The sequence below is a fragment of the Musca autumnalis genome, unplaced genomic scaffold (genome assembly GCF_047663935.1).
Source record: "Musca autumnalis isolate F117 unplaced genomic scaffold, ASM4766393v1 scaffold_5, whole genome shotgun sequence".
In the NCBI taxonomy this organism is placed as follows: domain Eukaryota; kingdom Metazoa; phylum Arthropoda; class Insecta; order Diptera; family Muscidae; genus Musca; species Musca autumnalis.
In genome coordinates, this window is record NW_027412088.1 from 197,730,405 (window position 1) to 197,751,415 (window position 21,011).

Consider the following 21,011-nt stretch of genomic DNA (forward strand, 5'->3'; position numbering starts at 1 on the left):
TTGTTTCCACAGATAGAGAGAATAAAGAAATTGAAAAAGAGATAATTTTGTCTGTCTCATTGTTGAACGAAAGTGTGTGCATCGTATGTTGTAAGTATCTGCATATGCGTGTGGTGTTTTGTTTGAATGCAATTTTAAAAGTTTTTTCCTTTTTTATTTAGTATGCGTAAATCCGGTATTTACGTTTAAATGCAAACGAAAATGGACATAAACCACAGTTTAATTTCTTATTATAGACACGAACCCGATCAGCAAAGTTATCGATATCATTTATTTCTCGTTATCGTATGTTTCAGTTATGTGTTATGGCAATGCCATAATGGTGTGTGCCAAGATTAATGCCTGCAAGACATTTAAGTGTTGCCATATGCGTTTTCAATCATGTGTTTGTGTAATACCCTAGACAGACGGCAGAGTTAATTTGCATTAAAAATGTTCTAATTTGAATTAATTTTTCAGCCTGACAGACGATAGTATCTGCATTTATGAAACAGCTGTTTGTGTTGTTTCTTTGTACCCAGCAGACCATTTCATAAAGCTTTACAAAAGTTCGCCAAAATATGCGAAACAAATACACTTTCTACCTTTGATCTTTTCACCACGATGAAGCAAAAATAAATTTAATTTATTCGCGATATTTTTGAGTCTTTTTAATATTATAAAAATATTGCAAAACTTTAAAAAACATTTGAGGAAGATATAATTTTCGATAGAATTGGTATGGTGGGTAATGGCATTTTTTGTGAAAATAAAAATTTGAAAAAGAGATTTGTTAAAAGGCGTGAAAAACGATTAGCTGCTATTCTACTCGCGAAAGACCACTACTTATTTTGAAGAAACGCGAAAATTGCTGATTTGCTTTCCCTTTTTATTTTCTTAAACATGGAAATTTGACAAAAGACAATTGATTTTCAACAGCATTGCCATATTGAAATTGCTTAATTCAGTTTAAATTTCCTTTGATTTTGTGCATTAAGAAAGGGGATAATGTTCAAATTAATTTGAATTAAGGCTGTTAATGCAAATTAAGACTGCCGTCTGTCTAGGCTATAAAGAAACAAATAGCAACAGATTTTGGGTCGATGATGGCAATGACGACAAAATGAAAGAACAACAACAGGGATTTCTAAAGGAATTATTTTATTTAATTAATTAATTATTATTAATTAAATATAATTTATATAATGTATAATTATATTATATAATTTTAAATTTTAGCATAATCCGAGTTTACCAACTTAAGCTCCGATCGGGATGCAATTTTTTTCACAGGCAGATCTCGCCACCCTGATCAAAATATATACAACATTTGCGAATATTCCCTTGTTAACTTGTTAAGGGCCGGCTAGTTAGTGAAAATGTTTAATTTAAAAGAAAATGTTGTTCCCGTTCTCTCTCTGCAACTCGAATTGTTCCAGAATTTTTAATTAATATGATTCGAAGAATTATGAAAACAATCAAAAAGTAAAAAAGTAAATACAAGTCAACTTTTTTAACAATTTTTGAAGCATTCAAAGGGGAGTTTTTAGTGTTTTTTACGAGGACTTTTTCAGGTTTCAAAGATGGCAATAAACGCGGAGTTTGAAATATCCCAAAGGTCCAAAAAGATTGAGGACTCAAAGAGCCAAAGAGAAGATTTGAAGATTTTGCAGAGGACAAATGCACAGTATGGCTATTAAGAAAAAAGATATTTCAGAAGACACAATCTGTCTTGGAATCATTTTGGTATCGATATTATAGCCCTAAAAAAAGAAGAAATAAGAATTACCATTTGGAAAGTCTATGACTTTCGACGGACCCAAAAAGGTAATGAGTTGTATTTTTTGAAAGATAACATTTTTAAAACTAATTTTCAGTGGACACAAAAAGAAAAAAAATAGGCCTGATTTTTCAAAAGTTGGGTGCCACCGTGGTGCAATGGTATGCATACCCGCCTTGCACGCTGAAGGTCGTGGGTTCGATTCCCCGGCCAAACAACATCAAACACTTTTCAACGGTGGCAAAATACCCCTCAGTAATGTTGGCGACATTTTCTGAGTATTTCAGCCTTGTACAACTTCTCTAAAAGTGGTGTCTTAGACACGCCGTTCGGACTCGGCGATAAACAGTAGGTCCCATATCATTGACCTAATATGAATCGGGGTGCACTCATTGATATGAGAGAAGTCTCCCCTGTCCCGCCTGGGATGTTTGTGGAACAATTATATTATATTTAAAGGATCCAAGGAGGGCAATTAATGTGGATTTTAAAGATTAATGGGTATTTTAATGATAACAAGTAAAAAAGTATCAGTCGGCTTTGCCGACAGAGATATACCCTCAGCCTGTGTATATTGAAACAATTTTTTCCCAAAACACGTATGTATTTTGTGGGTTTTTAAAATTTTGGGCGTTTGAACCGACAAAAAAGTTGATTAGGATTAAAGATCAAAAGTTATGCGGAGGAGATACTAAAAGGAGTGGATCGACATTGACCGTTATGGAAGTGGATCTCCAGCCACTACATATGGTGCCGTTGGGGGGTTTTTACACTCTTCGGGCTGTTTGCTCAAGAAGTATGGACTTGCCCCTAAAAAAACTCTTCACTTCGTAATTGAGGCAGCGAATGCAAGTTGCTTCAACAAAAATCAAAGTGATTCGATATGAGGTCTTAAAGTGAACTTATCCGAAATTTTGTGTGGGAGGTACCGGATGGAGTGGACAAATATAGTCCATATTTGAACCTGATCCATATCTGCTAGATATATTAGGATGTGTAAAGTATAGACCAATTCGGCCACTCCCTTCAATAGTTACCGTACGAACAATTTTTCCGAACATTTTTGAACTTTTGTGGGGGAGGTACCTGAAGGAATGGACCGATATGGCTTATCTTCAAACTTAAACTATGTTTGGACAAAATATTACTAAGGCCATATTTTGGACCGAATCGGCAGATCCGTTCGAGAGTTATCTTGAGCTCCAACCCCTCACACGGTGTTATAGGGGTTTTTTGCAACTTTCATGCTATTTTCTCAGGAAGTATGGACTTGCCCCTGATGGTACTTGTACCGTCGTATGGAGGGCAGTGAATACAAGTTTCTAAAACAAAAACCAAAGCGATTCGAGAGATGGCCCTAAACTGAACTTTTCCGAAATTTTGTGTGGGAGGTACCCGAAGGAGTGGACCTATTGAGACCATATTGGAACCTCATATTACCCTGGTAGAAAGTTTACGCTATACAAAGTATGGACCAAATCGGTCACTCCCTTCAAGAGTTATCGTGTGCACAAACTTTCCGAACATTTTCGAACATTTGTGGGGGAGGTACCGGAAGGAGTGGACCGATATAGCCCATCTTCGAACTTAAACTAAGTTTGGGCAAAATATTACGAAAGCCAAAATTTGAACCGAATCGGTTCATCCGTTCGAGAGTTATCGTGCGCTCCAGCCAGCAGGACAGACAGACAGACAGACAGACGGACGGACATGGCTAGATCGACTCCAAATTGTCTGAAACACATTTCGTCCAAACATACTTGGGGTCTAAAACCATTATTTCGATGAGGCACATTTTCATCGTATCAAAGTGTATATACCCTCCATAGCCTAAAGGCTGAGGGTATAAAAAGAGGATCTAAAGATGAAAACTTAAGAGGATTTTTCAAGATTTTTAAAGGACCCAAAATGAAATTGACCCAAAGAAGGTAATGGGCTGTTTTTTTAAAGATTCTTTTATGATTTTTCCAAATGACCCAAAGACGAAAAATGTTTTTTATAGATATTTCAGAGGACAGACACCAAGAAGAAACTAAACTTGATTTTTATACCCTATACCACAATGTGGAAAAGGGTATAATAAGTTTGTTTTCCCAAAAATTCATGTAACGCCGCGAAATATTCGTCGTAGACCCCTCATGTGGTATACCAAACTTCATATCTCGACGAGATAAAGCGATTTAGCGATGTGTGTCCGTCCGTCCGTCCGTCCGTCTGTCCGTCCATTAAAAATTGTAATCAAGCTAGAGGCCGCAATTATGGACCGATTGTCACGAAATTTAGTATGGAGGTCGGGTTTGGACCAGAATAGAACTGATTTTTGGCGATGATCGTGAAATGTTAAAGGGATGAAATGGACCAAAAACAAAATTTTTGCTCGATTTTGTAGCCGCTCTGTAGGTCGCAATAATAGTCCGATCGGCGCGAAATTTTAAACGTAGTTTTGGTTTGAGATGAAGAAGTAGCGTGCAAGTCAACGGTATGATCGGATAATATTTAGCGGGTTAAATTGATCAAAACTTTTGTGTGAAAATTGGTAAAATTTCTAATGCACATCTTATAACTTTATCCCAAGAAGACGCGTTTAGTGGTATAGGGTATCACATGGTCGGCCCCGTCCGACTATAGTCTGTTCTTACTTGTTTGAAACTTATTTGGTGGACCCAACGAGAACAAACGAACGACCCAATCGAGTTTAAACGTAAATTGTTTAAAGACCTTTCAAAGGAATCCAATAATAAATTACACATTTTTTTAATTTTTCAGGACGCAGGGAGCAAAACAGTCGTGGTGGTACGAAGACCAACTTGGATTTTCTAAACTTTTTTCATATGACTTTCAAAGGAATCCAAGAAGAAATTACACATTTTATTCATTTTTACAGGACCAAGGGAGGAAAACAATCGTGGTGTTCTTCTATACGAAGACCTACTTGGATTTTCTGAACTTTTTTCATATGACTTCTATAAGAAGACCTACAGGTCCTCTATAAGAATACCTACAGGTCTTCTATAGGAAGACCTACAGGGCTTCTATAAGAAGACCTACAGATCTTCTATAAGAAGACCTACAGATCTTCTATAAGAAGCCCTACAGACCTTCTATAAGAAGAACTACAGAACTTCTATAAGAAGACCAACGGGTCTTCTATAAGAAGACCTATAGGCCTTCTATAAGAAGACCTACAGGGTTTCTATAAGAAGACCTACAGGGTTTCTATTGGAAGACGTAGAAGTCTTCTATATGATTCTTGAAATATGTACAGTTCTTGAATCGAAGGACTTTCAGGTGTTCTATAGGAAGACCTGTAGGATTGTTTGTAGGTTTTCAAATGATAAGGCAGAGGACCCATTAATAAAACAACATTCCAATTTTTTACACATTTCAAAATTATTTTTGGTTTTTATTTACAAAACTATTTTTAAATTTCCAAAAAAATTAAATAAATAATAAAAATTAATTAATTAAAAACATAAATAACTTAAAGATAAAATTCTCATATATTCTTTTCTTAGGCTCTTTGGTTTTAAGTACACAGTTACGCAATTTGGTATTTAATTTAAAATCATTACATTCATTTATGCTAAGAGTATTTCGAAGGAAACAAGAGGGAAATTTCTTAAGCTTAAAGAAGAATTTTTTACTTATTCCAAATAGCATTCCTAGCATCTCTTCAACCTCTTCACACCCACATCTCTTAGTTAGCAGCACCACCTGTCTTTTCTTTTAACTGTTGTTGCAGTTGTTTTACCATATTCCCCCTGTTGTTGTGGCGCTGGAAGAAGGCATTAATCGAGCTCATGGAACGATATTCCAAATTATCGCTGACATTCCAATCAATGGCCCCAATACTTTGATGGCGTCCCAGGGGATTTCTGGTCTTCGATTCGTTGTATTTCTCGAGCAGATGTAACAAACAATCTTTGGTGTTGTTGGCAGCCTCTTCCAGATTCACTGCCTGATGAGGATTGGGCATGCCAACAGGTACATCACGGCTCATTTGACTGATGCGGAATTTGGCACGCTTTATGCTGGCAGCCTCCTGGAAGCGATCAGCTGGATTTTTGGCGGCATTGCCTGTTGTCATGGTATTGACTGAAGATTTTCGCGTTGGGCTATTCGAGTGGGGGGAGACGCTACTTAATTTGGGCGTTTCCTCAATGGACTGCTGCAGGCGCCAAGATAAGCTGCTGGTTCGGCTTTTGCCTGGGTTAAGGTTACTGAAAAAGTTGTTGGTGGTGGAGGTTGTAGTGGTGGTGCTGGTGGCATTTGAGGTAACAGAACTATCCAAAGTTTTCTTTGAGGTAGTTGTTGTTGAGGTTTTGCTGGTCTTGCTGGAAGATTTGGTGGTATCCTTTTCTTTGTCCTTTGTGCCAGTGGAAGACTTCTCACTTTCCGATGTTTTTGGTGACTTTTTCTCCTTCTTTTCACCTGTTGTGGTTTTCTTTGTGGTTTTTGGTTTCTTGGCTTCCTTTGTCTCCTTGTCAGCAGCTTCTTCGGTCTCATTACCCTTATCACCTCCCTCCTTATTGAACTTTGTGTTAATTTGGGCCAACATCAGTAAATGGTCGGACAATTTTTTGATTTCATCTGCCAAATTGACTCGCTCTCCCGACGACCTACGACCCAACAGATAATTGGTATCCGAATTGCGGCGATCGAATGTATGCAGGTAGGACTTCAAAGAGCGTTGCTGCAAATTCATGGCATTACCGTTTAGCTCATCGACCCGACTACCAAATGGATTCGACATATTGATGCTCTGTGGAGTAGGCGTGGCTGCCCCACTGGCCGAATAGGGGAACAAATGTTCACGGGATTCATTGATGGGGGTTGGTGGTTCGTCGTTGTTATTGAATTCCGGCAAAAAGGCTTCGTCATCTGTGACAGTGTCCAGAGACTCACAGGGCGAGGGAGAACAAACTATAAAAATGATAAGAAGAAAATGAATTAAAAACAATAACAAATAAAAATAAATAAAAATATAATTAAATTATTTTAAATAAATTGTGTATTTGTACAGCCAAGCCTTGTGTTTACATATCAAAGCAAAGAAAAAAACAAAAAACTAATCCCTTCGGGACAAGACACCTTCTAAAGGGATTTGTGGGCAACATTAAAAAGCCAAACACGCAATGAAACATGGAGAAAGAAGAAGAAGAGGAATACATGTGAGAGGTATAATGAAGAGAAATATTGATGAATATCCAAAAAACTTTTGGAGACATATTTTCAGCCGGGCTAAATTGAAGTTTTACTAAAGCAAACCTAATTTAGCAAGGCTGAATTGAAGTTTTCCTAACGGAAACCTAATTCAGCCAGGCTGAATTGAAGTTTTCCTAACGGAAACCTAATTCAGCCAGGCTGAATTGAAGTTTTCCGAACGGAAACCTAATTTAGCCAGGCTGAATTGAAGTTTTCCCAAGGGAAACCTCATTCAGCTAGGCTGAATTGAAGTTTCCCCAACGGAAACCTAATTCAGCCAGGCTGAATTGAAGTTTTCATAAAGGAAACCTAATTCAGCCAGGCTGAATTGAAGTTTTCCTAACGGAAACCTAATTCAGCCAGGCTGAATTGAAGTTTTCCTAACGGAAACCTAATTCAGCCAGGCTGAATTGAAGTTTTCCTAACGGAAACCTAATTCAGCCAGGCTGAATTGAAGTTTTCCTAACGGAAACCTAATTCAGCCAGGCTGAATTGAAGTTTTCCTAACGGAAACCTAATTCAGCCAGGCTGAATTGAAGTTTTCCTAACGGAAACCTAATTCAGCCAGGCTGAATTGAAGTTTTCCTAACGGAAACCTAATTCAGCCAGGCTGAATTGAAGTTTTCCTAACGGAAACCTAATTCAGCCAGGCTGAATTGAAGTTTTCCTAACGGAAACCTAATTCAGCCAGGCTGAATTGAAGTTTTCCTAACGGAAACCTAATTCAGCCAGGCTGAATTGAAGTTTTCCTAACGGAAACCTAATTCAGCCAGGCTGAATTGAAGTTTTCCTAACGGAAACCTAATTCAGCCAGGCTGAATTGAAGTTTTCCTAACGGAAACCTAATTCAGCCAGGCTGAATTGAAGTTTTCCTAACGGAAATTGAAGTTTTCCTAACGGAAATTGAAGTTTTCCTAACGGAAACCTTATTCAGCCAGGCTGAATTGAAGTTTTCCTAACGGAAACCTTATTCAGTCAGGCTGAATTGAAGCTTTCCTAATGGAAACCTTATTCAGCCAGGCTGAATTGAAGTTTTCCTAACGGAAACCTTATTCAGCCAGGCTGAATTGAAGTTTTCCTAACGGAAACCTTATTCAGCCAGGCTGAATTGAAGTTTTCCTAACGGAAACCTTATTCAGCCAGGCTGAATTGAAGTTTTCCTAACGGAAACCTTATTCAGCCAGGCTGAATTGAAGTTTTCCTAACGGAAACCTTATTCAGCCAGGCTGAATTGAAGTTTTCCTAACGGAAACCTTATTCAGCCAGGCTGAATTGAAGTTTTCCTAACGGAAACCTTATTCAGCCAGGCTGAATTGAAGTTTTCCTAACGGAAACCTTATTCAGCCAGGCTGAATTGAAGTTTTCCTAACGGAAACCTTATTCAGCCAGGCTGAATTGAAGTTTTCCTAACGGAAACCTTATTCAGCCAGGCTGAATTGAAGTTTTCCTAACGGAAACCTTATTCAGCCAGGCTGAATTGAAGTTTTCCTAACGGAAACCTTATTCAGCCAGGCTGAATTGAAGTTTTCCTAACGGAAACCTTATTCAGCCAGGCTGAATTGAAGTTTTCCTAACGGAAACCTTATTCAGCCAGGCTGAATTGAAGTTTTCCTAACGGAAACCTTATTCAGCCAGGCTGAATTGAAGTTTTCCTAACGGAAACCTTATTCAGCCAGGCTGAATTGAAGTTTTCCTAACGGAAACCTTATTCAGCCAGGCTGAATTGAAGTTTTCCTAACGGAAACCTTATTCAGCCAGGCTGAATTGAAGTTTTCCTAACGGAAACCTTATTCAGCCAGGCTGAATTGAAGTTTTCCTAACGGAAACCTTATTCAGCCAGGCTGAATTGAAGTTTTCCTAACGGAAACCTTATTCAGCCAGGCTGAATTGAAGTTTTCCTAACGGAAACCTTATTCAGCCAGGCTGAATTGAAGTTTTCCTAACGGAAACCTTATTCAGCCAGGCTGAATTAGGGTTTCTTTTGGAAACTTCAATTCAGCTTAGGTTCAGAATTCAGGTTTCCTTTTTGAAAACTTCAATTCAGCTTAACTGAATAAGGTTTCCTTAAGGAAAACTTCAATTCAACCTGGCTGAATAAGGTTTCCTTTAGGAAAACTTCAATTCAGCCTGGCTGAATAAGGTTTCTTTTAGGAAAGCTTAAATTCAGCCTGGCTGAATAAGGTTTCCTTTAGGAAAACTTCAATTCAGCCTTGCTGAATAAGGTTTCCTTTAGGAAAACTTCAATTCAGCCTGGCTGAATAAGGTTTCCTTTAGGAAAACTTCAATTCAGCCTTCTGAATTCAACCTGGCTGAATAAAGTTTTCTTTAGGAATAAGGTTTCCTTTAGGAAAACTTCAATTCAGCCTGGCTGAATAAGTTTTCCTTTAAGAAAACGACAATTCAGCCTGGCTGAATAAGGTTTCCTTTAGGAAAACTTCAATTCAGCCTGGCTGAATAAGGTTTCCTTTAGGAAAACTTCAATTCAGCCTGGCTGAATAAGGTTTCCTTTAGGAAAACTTCAATTCAGCCTGGCTGAATAAGGTTTCCTTTAGGAAAACTTCAATTCAGCCTGGCTGAATAAGGTTTCCTTTAGGAAAACTTCAATTCAGCCTGGCTGAATAAGGTTTCCTTTAGGAAAACTTCAATTCAGCCTGGCTGAATAAGGTTTCCTTTAGGAAAACTTCAATTCAGCCTGGCTGAATAAGGTTTCCTTTAGGAAAACTTCAATTCAGCCTGGCTGAATAAGGTTTCCTTTAGGAAAACTTCAATTCAGCCTGGCTGAATAAGGATTCCTTTAGGAAAACTTCAATTCAGCCAGGCTGAATAGGGTTTCCTTTAGGAAAACTTCAATTCAGCCAGGCTGAATAAGGTTTCCTTTAGGAAAACTTCAATTCAGCCTGGCTGAATAAAGTTTTCTTTAGGATAACTTCAATTCAGCCAGGCTGAATAAAGTTTTCTTTAGGAAAACTTCAATTCAGCCTGGCTGAATAAGGTTTCCTTTAGGAAATCTTCAATTCAGCCTGGCTGAATAAGGTTTCCTTTAGGAAAATTTATAATTTAGCTTAGCTGAATTGGGGTTCCTTTGGGAAAATTTCAATTCAGCTCGGCTGAATAAGTTTTCCTTTTTGAAACCTTAAATTCAGCTTAGCTGAATTAGGTTTCCTTTAGGAAAAATTTAATTCAGTTTATGGATACCTTAAAGCTTTGGAAAATGAGCTTTGACAATCTCGTTATGATTGTGACAAATGAACGATTATGGTGAACCAAGAGCTTTCAAATGCACCCAATTAACAAAGCTTTTAAGCTGAAGCCAAACTGCAGACCATGACCAAATAAAATTTCTCCCCAATTTCCAATTTGGTATTGAAGCTAGGCCTTTGATGCCATTTGAAAAGACACATGAAATGAAGGACAATCTTTACTCTGCGGGATAATTTTTTTGAATTTTACAGTTGCCAATAGACAGTTTGTGAAAATGTTTGTATGTGTGTGTGATTGAGGTTTGGTGCAATTTGCAAATTTTGTGTTGAGCGCAATCAAATGTGCCAAATTCTTAAGGACAAAACAAAAAACAAAACGGAATTTTAGAATTTGAAAAATAAGCTTACCTTCCGAGTTTGAGATATTGAATGGCGTGTTTGTTATTTGGACAAAAAGTGTGTGTAAATAGATTGACATTTCCTCGAGCTTTTGTGGCAAATTTGTTTGTTAAATGAGATTTTTGTACGTATTTGTATTGAAAACTTATCTCTAATGGTTGGTTACAGTGGCCCTAGAGAATGTTCTGCAGTATTTGCGTAGCAATTTGTATGTCTTGAAAGACTTTCGAAACGAATCCAAGCAGCGAAAAAGGGGGAAGAAAAGAAGAAGAACAAGGATAACGATCACACACACAATTGTTACAACCCAAATCAAAAAAATCTTGCGAACCAGCATTAAAAATAAACAACAATGAAGTAACTTATCTGGGGAATTGAGGGAGTTGGAGGGATGGACCATTAAGGAAAAGATGAAGGAAGGCCAGAGAAAATAAAAAAGCTTTTGTTATGTCATTTGACCGACTGAAAGGACGACAGCGTACAGTAGATAAACACACAAGAACCATCCATGGAGGGTTTGGTCCACAAAATAGCACAAATCCATGTTTGCAATCAGTGTCCCTTCATGAAGTGAAAGGATATTTTTTTGCTTATCCTTTCTCGAATTGAAATTAAATATTTTATTTTTCTGCTCAGATTTATTTGTGGTAGTAGTTCATGAATCGCTTTGCATGACGACGACGATGATGATGAAAACAGTTGCCTTCGATGATGTGGTTGTTGTTGGTTGTTGCATGTTAAAGTAGTAGATGTGTAGCAGATACTGCTGCATTTAAGTCCTGCCTTTAATGGTGATGACGTTGACAGCTGTAGCCCAGCAGGAGCAGCAGCAGCTGTAGCAATGACTGTGTTTAAAACAAAATTATGCTTAAGGCGCTTAAGGAGAGCTTACAAAGTATAATCCCTCACACTCATATACACTCGTGGATTACAACACATACATGATATGACACGACACATACATACACACAACAACAAGGAAACTAAACTGATATTTTTAAAAGAAGGAAACAAAAACGAAATAAAAGAAGAATAAGAAAGAAACGTCATCTTTAAAACCCAGCAAAACATTCCATAGGAAATAAAATTCAATTCAGCCTGGCTGAATAAAGGTTTCCATAGGAAATCTGCAAGTCAGCATAGCTGAATAAAAGTTTCCATAGGTAGTCTGGAATTCAGCATAGCTGAGTAAAGGTTTCCTTTAGGAAATCTGCAATTCAGCTTAGGTGAATAAAGGAAATTGGCAATTCAGCCTGGCTGAATAGAGGTTTCCATAGGAAATCTTCAATTCAGCCTAGCTGAATAGAGGTTTCCATAGGAAATCTTCAATTCAGCCTGGCTGAATAGAGGTTTCCATAGGAAATCTTCAATTCAGCCTGGCTGAATAGAGGTTTCCATAGGAAATCTTCAATTCAGCCTGGCTGAATAGAGGTTTCCATAGGAAATCTTCAATTCAGCCTGGCTGAATAGAGGTTTCCATAGGAAATCTTCAATTCAGCCTGGCTGAATAGAGGTTTCCATAGGAAATCTTCAATTCAGCCTGGCTGAATAAAGGTTTCCATATGAAATCTGCAATTCATCATAGTTGAAAAAAAGTTTCCATAGGTAGTCTGGAATTCAGCATAGCTGAGTAAAGGTTTCCTTTAGGAAATCTGCAATTCAGCTTAGGTGAATAAAGGAAATTGGCAATTCAGCCTGGCTGAATAGAGGTTTCCATAGGAAATCTTCAATTCAGCCTAGCTGAATAGAGGTTTCCATAGGAAATCTTCAATTCAGCCTGGCTGAATAGAGGTTTCCATAGGAAATCTTCAATTCAGCCAGGCTGAATTAAGGTTTCCATAGGAAAACTTCAATTCAGCCTGGCTGAATTAAGGTTTCCATAGGAAAACTTCAATTCAGCCTGGCTGAATTAAGGTTTCCATAGGAAAACTTCAATTCAGCCTGGCTGAATTAAGGTTTCCATAGGAAAACTTCAATTCAGCCTGGCTGAATTAAGGTTTCCATAGGAAAACTTCAATTCAGCCTGGCTGAATTAAGGTTTCCATAGGAAAACTTCAATTCAGCCTGGCTGAATTAAGGTTTCCATAGGAAAACTTCAATTCAGCCTGGCTGAATTAAGGTTTCCATAGGAAAACTTCAATTCAGCCTGGCTGAATTAAGGTTTCCATAGGAAAACTTCAATTCAGCCTGGCTGAATTAAGGTTTCCATAGGAAAACTTCAATTCAGCCTGGCTGAATTAAGGTTTCCATAGGAAAACTTCAATTCAGCCTGGCTGAATTAAGGTTTCCATAGGAAAACTTCAATTCAGCCTGGCTGAATTAAGGTTTCCATAGGAAAACTTCAATTCAGCCTGGCTGAATTAAGGTTTTCATAGGAAAACTTCAATTCAGCCTGGCTGAATTAAGGTTTCCATAGCAAAACTTCAATTCAGCCTGGCTGAATTAAGGTTTCCATAGGAAAACTTCAATTCAGCCTGGCTGAATTAAGGTTTCCATAGGAAAACTTCAATTCAGCCTGGCTGAATTAAGGTTTCCATAGGAAAACTTCAATTCAGCCTGGCTGAATTAAGGTTTCCATAGGAAAACTTCAATTCAGCCTGGCTGAATTAAGGTTTCCATAGGAAAACTTCAATTCAGCCTGGCTGAATTAAGGTTTCCATAGGAAAACTTCAATTCAGCCTGGCTGAATTAAGGTTTCCATAGGAAAACTTCAATTCAGCTTGGCTGAATTAAGGTTTCCATAGGAAAACTTCAATTCAGCCTGGCTGAATTAAGGTTTCCATAGGAAAACTTCAATTCAGCCTGGCTGAATTAAGGTTTCCATAGGAAAACTTCAATTCAGCCTGGCTGAATTAAGGTTTCCATAGGAAAACTTCAATTCAGCCTGGCTGAATTAAGGTTTCCATAGGAAAACTTCAATTCAGCCTGGCTGAATTAAGGTTTCCATAGGAAAACTTCAATTCAGCCTGGCTGAATTAAGGTTTCCATAGGAAAACTTCAATTCAGCCTGGCTGAATTAAGGTTTCCATAGGAAAACTTCAATTCAGCCTGGCTGAATTAAGGTTTCCATAGGAAAACTTCAATTCAGCCTGGCTGAATTAAGGTTTCCATAGGAAAACTTCAATTCAGCCTGGCTGAATTAAGGTTTCCATAGGAAAACTTCAATTCAGCCTGGCTGAATTAAGGTTTCCATAGGAAAACTTCAATTCAGCCTGGCTGAATTAAGGTTTCCATAGGAAAACTTCAATTCAGCCTGGCTGAATTAAGGTTTCCATAGTTTCCTAGTTTCATAGTTTCCTTTAGGAAACTTTCAATTCAGCCTGGGTGAATAAGGTTTCCTTTAGGAAAACTTCAATTCAGCTCAGGTGAAGTAGGTTTCCTTTTGGAAAACTTCAATTCAGCTTAGCTGAATTAGGTTTCCTTTTGGAAAACTTCAATTCAGCTTAGCTGAATTAGGTTTCCTTTAGGAAAACTTCAATTCAGCTTAGCTGAATTAGGTTTCCTTTAGGAAAACTTCAATTCAGCTTAGCTGAATTAGGTTTACTTTAGGAAACTTTCAATTCAGCTTAGCTGAATTAGGTTTCCTTTAGGAAACTTTCAATTCAGCCTGGGTGAATAAGGTTTCCTTAAGGAAAATTTCAATTCAGCTTAGCTGAATTAGGTTTCCTTTAGGAAAACTTCAATTCAGCTTAGCTGAATTAGGTTTCCTTTAGGAAAACCTCAATTCAGCTTAGCTGAATTAGGTTTTCTTTAGGAAAACTTCAATTCAGCTTAGCTGAATTAGGTTTCCTTTAGAAAAACTTCAATTCAACTGGCTGAATAAGGTTTCCTTTAGGAAAACTTCAATTCAGCCTGGCTGAATAAGGTTTCCTTTAGGAAAACTTCAATTCAGCCTGGCTGAATAAGGTTTCCTTTAGGAAAACTTCAATTCAGCCTGGCTGAATAAGGTTTCCTTTAGGAAAACTTCAATTCAGCCTGGCTGAATAAGGTTTCCTTTAGGAAAACTTCAATTCAGCCTGGCTGAATTAAGGTTTCCTTTAGGAAAACTTCAATTCAGCCTGGCTGAATAAGGTTTCCTTTAAGAAAACTTCAATTCAGCATGGCTGAATAAGGTTTCCTTTAGGAAAACTTCAATTCAGCCTGGCTGAATAAGGTTTCCTTTAGGAAAACTTCAATTCAGCTTAGCTGAATTAGGTTTCCTATAGGAAATCTTCAATTCAGCTTAGCTGAATTAGGTTTCCTTTAGGAAAACTTCAATTCAGCTTAGCTGAATTAGGTTTCCTTTAGGAAAACTTCAATTCAGCTTAGCTGAATTAAGGATTGCATGGGAAATTTTCAATTCAGCTAAGCTGAATCTGATTTATTGTTCGATATTTGCAATTTATCTTTGTTGAATTAAGTTTATAGGCCTTTTTTTAATGTTTTGCTGGGAAACATTGACCCACACACACACACACACACACAACAAATAACTAAGAACATAGAGGACGACACCAATAGCGTGGAAAGTAGAAGAAACAAGTGTTAAGAAAGGGGTTAAATTTGTCTATGATAGTTTTTATTAATTTCACAGTACTTATTGTGTTTGTTGTTGTTGTAGTTTTTTGCTCGATTCCTTACACATATAAATGACAAAAATTGTTGTTATAGTTATCATACTTATCACAGTAGAATAAAAAATGAAAGATGACGAAAAAGTAAAAAAAAAAACATGAAACGAAACATAAATTGAGGTTAGATTGCAAAACGGAAAGGCAAAGAAATTGGTGGAGTAATGAACGGAGATTTTCTCCTTTAGAGTTAAAACACTAAATTTAAGATTTGGCTTAAATAATAAATACATAACAGAGAGCAAACCAAAACAAAACCCTGGACGGGTAACAAAAACTGAGGAGAGTGCATCGGGTTTTTGTTACCCATCCCGGATTGAAAGAGTTTGCTTTTTGTTTTTAATTTGCTTTGGCATGTTCGCTATGTGCTTCTTATTAAATGATGTTGCTGTTGTTGTTTTATTTGTGAGCATGTTGATGGAGTTGTTGTTGTTGCAACTGATGTTGCCATTGCTGGCGTTATGGCAGACGACGACACCACTGACACTGTCACAACATTTGATGATGTTGATGTTTGTGTTTGTTCGGTTTTTGTTCTTTTTTTATTGTTACTGTTGTTGTTGCTGTTGCTTGACGCCAAAAGGGAGCAGGCGATTGCGGAGGCACAGGCTCTGATGGCTGCTGGTGTTGTTGCTGCTGACGGTGCAGGCAACATGGTCGCCTTATCTGTCATACGGTACTCACCTCTTGACGATGATATGCTGTCGGGGGCATGAGCCTTCTTGTACTCTGTCTCACTGAGCGGGGCTATAACATTTCCTTCGACATCGAAAACATACGGACTGTTCGGATGTTCCTCCCAGCGTTCTATGAAGTTTTTCAGATTATCTTTTGTTGTATCCAATTCCTTTGTCTGTCATATACGGAGAAAAAATGGGATTACAAGAAAAAAAGAAAAGAATTAAAATGTAAAAAAAGGAGACAAAAACATAAAAAAGGTTCCGGCCAAAGGCAGAATAGTTATAAAGATAACATTTTAAATAAGCTGTTTTTCTTAATTAAAATTAATATTGAATAGGAATATGTAATCCAGCAAAGGCAAATACAGGTTTTTGTAAAATAACTTTAATGAAGTTGGTTTATTTCACAAGAAAACGTCAATTCAGCTCAGCTGAATAACATTTTCTATAGCCGAAACTTAAATACTTCCTGGCTGAATATAGGTTTCCATAGAAAATCTGTAATTCAGCCTGGCTGAATTGAGGTTTCCATAGGAAATCTGTAATTCAGCCTGGCTGAATAGGGGTTTCCATAGGAAATCTGTAATTCAGCCTGGCTGAATAGAGGTTTCCATAGGAAATCTGTAATTCAGCCTGGCTGAATAGAGGTTTCCATAGGAAATCTCCAATTTAGCCTGGCTGAATAGAGGTTTCCATACGAAATCTGCAATTCAGCCTGGCTGAATAGAGGTTTCCATAGGAAATCTGCAATTCAGCCTGGCTGAAGAGAGGTTTCCATAGGAAATCTGCAATTCAGCCTGGCTGAATAGAGGTTTCCATAGGAAATCTGCAATTCAGCCTGGCTGAATAGAGGTTTTCATAGGAAATCTGCAATTCAGCCTGGCTGAAGAGAGGTTTCCATAGGAAATCTGCAATTCAGCCTGGCTGAATAGAGGTTTCCATAGGAAATCTGCAATTCAGCCTGGCTGAATAGAGCTTTCCATAGGAAATCTGCAATTCAGCCTGGCTGAATAGAGGTTTCCATAGGAAATCTCCAATTTAGCCTGGCTGAATTAGGTTTCCGTTAGGAAAACTTCAATTCAGCCTGGCTGAATTAGGTTTCCGTTAGGAAAACTTCAATTCAGCCTGGCTGAATTAGGTTTCCGTTAGGAAAACTTCAATTCAGCCTGGCTGAATTAGGTTTCCGTTAGGAAAACTTCAATTCAGCCTGGCTGAATTAGGTTTCCGTTAGGAAAACTTCAATTCAGCCTGGCTGAATTAGGTTTCCGTTAGGAAAACTTCAATTCAGCCTGGCTGAATTAGGTTTCCGTTAGGAAAACTTCAATTCAGCCTGGCTGAATTAGGTTTCCTTTAGGAGAACTTCAATTCAGCCTAGCTGAATAAGGTTTCCGTTAGGAAAACTTCAATTCAGCCTGGCTGAATAAGGTTTCCGTAAGGAAAACTTCAATTCAGCTTGGCTGAATTATGTTTCCGTTAGGAAAACTTCAATTCAGCCTGGCTGAATTAGGTTTCCTTTAGAAAAACTTCAATTCAGCCTGGCTGAATTAGGTTTCTGTTAGGAAAACTTCAATTCAGCTTGGCTGAATTAGGTTTCCGTTAAGAAAACTTCAATTCAGCCTGGCTGAATTAGGTTTCCTTTAGAAAAACTTCAATTCAGCCTGGCTGAATTAGGTTTCCGTTAGGAAAACTTCAATTCAGCCTGGCTGAATTAGGTTTCCGTTAGGAAAACTTCAATTCAGCCTGGCTGAATTAGGTTTCCGTTAGGAAAACTTTAATTCAGCCTGGCTGAATTACGTTTCCGTTAGGAAAACTTCAATTCAGCCTGGCTGAATTAGGTTTCCGTTAGGAAAACTTCAATTCAGCCTGGCTGAATTAGGTTTCCGTTAGGAAAACTTCAATTCAGCCTGGCTGAATTAGGTTTCCGTTAGGAAAACTTCAATTCAGCCTGGCTGAATTAGGTTTCCGTTAGGAGAACTTCAATTCAGCCTGGCTGAATTAGGTTTCCGTTAGGAGAACTTCAACTCAGCCTGGCTGAATTAGGTTTCCGTTAGGAGAACTTCAATTCAGCCTGGCTGAATTAGGTTTCCGTTAGGAAAACTTCAATTCAGCCTGGCTGAATTAGGTTTCCGTTAGGAGAACTTCAATTCAGCCTGGCTGAATTAGGTTTCCGTTAGGAAAACTTCAATTCAGCCTGGCTGAATTAGGTTTCCGTTAGGAAAACTTCAATTCAGCGTTAGGAAAACTTCAATTCAGCCTGGCTGAATTAGGTTTCCGTTAGGAAAACTTCAATTCAGCCTGGCTGAATTAGGTTTCCGTTAGGAAAACTTCAATTCAGCCTGGCTGAATTAGGTTTCCGTTAGGAAAACTTCAATTCAGCCTGGCTGAATTAGGTTTCCGTTAGGAAAACTTCAATTCAGCCTGGCTGAATTAGGTTTCCTTTAGGAGAACTTCAATTCAGCCTGGCTGAATTAGGTTTCCTTTAGGAGAACTTCAATTCAGCCTAGCTGAATAAGGTTTCCGTTAGGAAAACTTCAATTCAGCCTGGCTGAATAAGGTTTCCGTAAGGAAAACTTCAATTCAGCTTGGCTGAATTATGTTTCCGTTAGGAAAACTTCAATTCAGCCTGGCTGAATTAGGTTTCCTTTAGAAAAACTTCAATTCAGCCTGGCTGAATTAGGTTTCTGTTAGGAAAACTTCAATTCAGCCTGGCTGAATTAGGTTTCCGTTAGGAAAACTTCAATTCAGCCTGGCTGAATTAGGTTTCCTTTAGAAAAACTTCAATTCAGCCTGGCTGAATTAGGTTTCCGTTAGGAAAACTTCAATTCAGCCTGGCTGAATTAGGTTTCCGTTAGGAAAACTTCAATTCAGCCTGGCTGAATTAGGTTTCCGTTAGGAAAACTTTAATTCAGCCTGGCTGAATTACGTTTCCGTTAGGAAAACTTCAATTCAGCCTGGCTGAATTAGGTTTCCGTTAGGAAAACTTCAATTCAGCCTGGCTGAATTAGGTTTCCGTTAGGAAAACTTCAATTCAGCCTGGCTGAATTAGGTTTCCGTTAGGAAAACTTCAATTCAGCCTGGCTGAATTAGGTTTCCGTTAGGAAAACTTCAATTCAGCCTGGCTGAATTAGGTTTCCGTTAGGAAAACTTCAATTCAGCCTGGCTGAATTAGGTTTCCGTTAGGAAAACTTCAATTCAGCCTGGCTGAATTAGGTTTCCGTTAGGAGAACTTCAATTCAGCCTGGCTGAATTAGGTTTCCGTTAGGAGAACTTCAATTCAGCCTGGCTGAATTAGGTTTCCGTTAGGAAAACTTCAATTCAGCCTGGCTGAATTAGGTTTCCGTTAGGAGAACTTCAATTCAGCCTGGCTGAATTAGGTTTCCGTTAGGAAAACTTCAATTCAGCCTGGCTGAATTAGGTTTCCGTTAGGAAAACTTCAATTCAGCGTTAGGAAAACTTCAATTCGGCCTGGCTGAATTAGGTTTCCGTTAGGAGAACTTCAATTCACCTTGGCTGAATTAGGTTTCCGTTAGGAAAACTTCAATTCAGCCTAGCTGAATTAGGTTTCCGTTAGGAAAACTTCAATTCAGCCTGGCTGAATAAGGTTTCCGTAAGGAAAACTTCAATTCAGCTTGGCTGAATTATGTTTCCGTTAGGAAAACTTCAATTCAGCCTGGCTGAATTATGTTTCCGTTAGGAAAACTTCAATTCAGCCTGGCTGAATTAGGTTTCCTTTAGAAAAACTTCAATTCAGCCTGGCTGAATTAGGTTTCTGTTAGGAAAACTTCAATTCAGCCTGGCTGAATTAGGTTTCTGTTAGGAAAACTTCAATTCAGCCTGGCTGAATTAGGTTTCCTTTAGAAAAACTTCAATTCAGCCTGGCTGAATTAGGTTTCCGTTAGGAAAACTTCAATTCAGCCTGGCTGAATTAGGTTTCCGTTAGGAAAACTTCAATTCAGCCTGGCTGAATTAGGTTTCCGTTAGGAAAACTTCAATTCAGCCTGGCTGAATTAGGTTTCCGTTAGGAAAACTTCAATTCAGCCTGGCTGAATTAGGTTTCCGTTAGGAAAACTTCAATTCAGCCTGGCTGAATTAGGTTTCCGTTAGGAAAACTTCAATTCAGCCTGGCTGAATTAGGTTTCCGTTAGGAAAACTTCAATTCAGCCTGGCTGAATTAGGTTTCCGTTAGGAGAACTTCAATTCAGCCTGGCTGAATTAGGTTTCCGTTAGGAGAACTTCAATTCAGCCTGGCTGAATTAGGTTTCCGTTAGGAAAACTTCAATTCAGCCTGGCTGAATTAGGTTTCCGTTAGGAGAACTTCAATTCAGCCTGGCTGAATTAGGTTTCCGTTAGGAAAACTTCAATTCAGCCTGGCTGAATTAGGTTTCCGTTAGGAAAACTTCAATTCAGCGTTAGGAAAACTTCAATTCGGCCTGGCTGAATTAGGTTTCCGTTAGGAGAACTTCAATTCACCTTGGCTGAATTAGGTTTCCGTTAGGAAAACTTCAATTCAGCCTAGCTGAATTAGGTTTCCGTTAGGAAAACTTCAATTCAGCCTGGCTGAATAAGGTTTCCGTAAGGAAAACTTCAATTCAGCTTGGCTGAATTATGTTTCCGTTAGGAAAACTTCAATTCAGCCTGGCTGAATTAGGTTTCCTTTAGAAAAACTTCAATTCAGCCTGGCTGAATTAGGTTTCTGTTAGGAAAACTTCAATTCAGCCTGGCTGAATTAGGTTTCTGTTAGGAAAACTTCAATTCAGCCTGGCTGAATTAGGTTTCCTTTAGAAAAACTTCAATTCAGCCTGGCTGAATTAGGTTTCCGTTAGGAAAACTTCAATTCAGCCTGGCTGAATTAGGTTTCCGTTAGGAAAACTTCAATTCAGCCTGGCTGAATTAGGTTTCCGTTAGGAAAACTTCAATTCAGCCTGGCTGAATTAGGTTTCCGTTAGGAAAACTTCAATTCAGCCTGGCTGAATTAGGTTTCCGTTAGGAAAACTTCAATTCAGCCTGGCTGAATTAGGTTTCCGTTAGGAAAACTTCAATTCAGCCTGGCTGAATTAGGTTTCCGTTAGGAAAACTTCAATTCAGCCTGGCTGAATTAGGTTTCCGTTAGGAAAACTTCAATTCAGCCTGGCTGAATTAGGTTTCCGTTAGGAAAACT

The 21,011-nt window shown here is 38.3% G+C and overlaps 1 protein-coding gene across 16 annotated transcripts in view; it reads right to left on the reverse strand.

Moving 5' to 3' along the window:
* Positions 1 to 5,265: 5,265 nt before the first annotated feature.
* Positions 5,266 to 21,011, reverse strand: part of sqa (spaghetti-squash activator) — a 145,505-nt gene continuing 129,759 nt past the window's right edge. For all 16 annotated transcript variants that reach the window (XM_073957741.1, XM_073957743.1, XM_073957731.1 and 13 more), the window contains 2 exons: positions 15,858 to 16,026; positions 5,266 to 6,682 (listed from right to left, as the gene is read on the reverse strand). In XM_073957741.1, the coding sequence (XP_073813842.1) occupies positions 5,457 to 6,682; positions 15,858 to 16,026 (1,395 nt within the window). In that variant the 3' untranslated portion in view covers positions 5,266 to 5,456. The remainder of the gene's footprint in view (positions 6,683 to 15,857; positions 16,027 to 21,011) is intronic.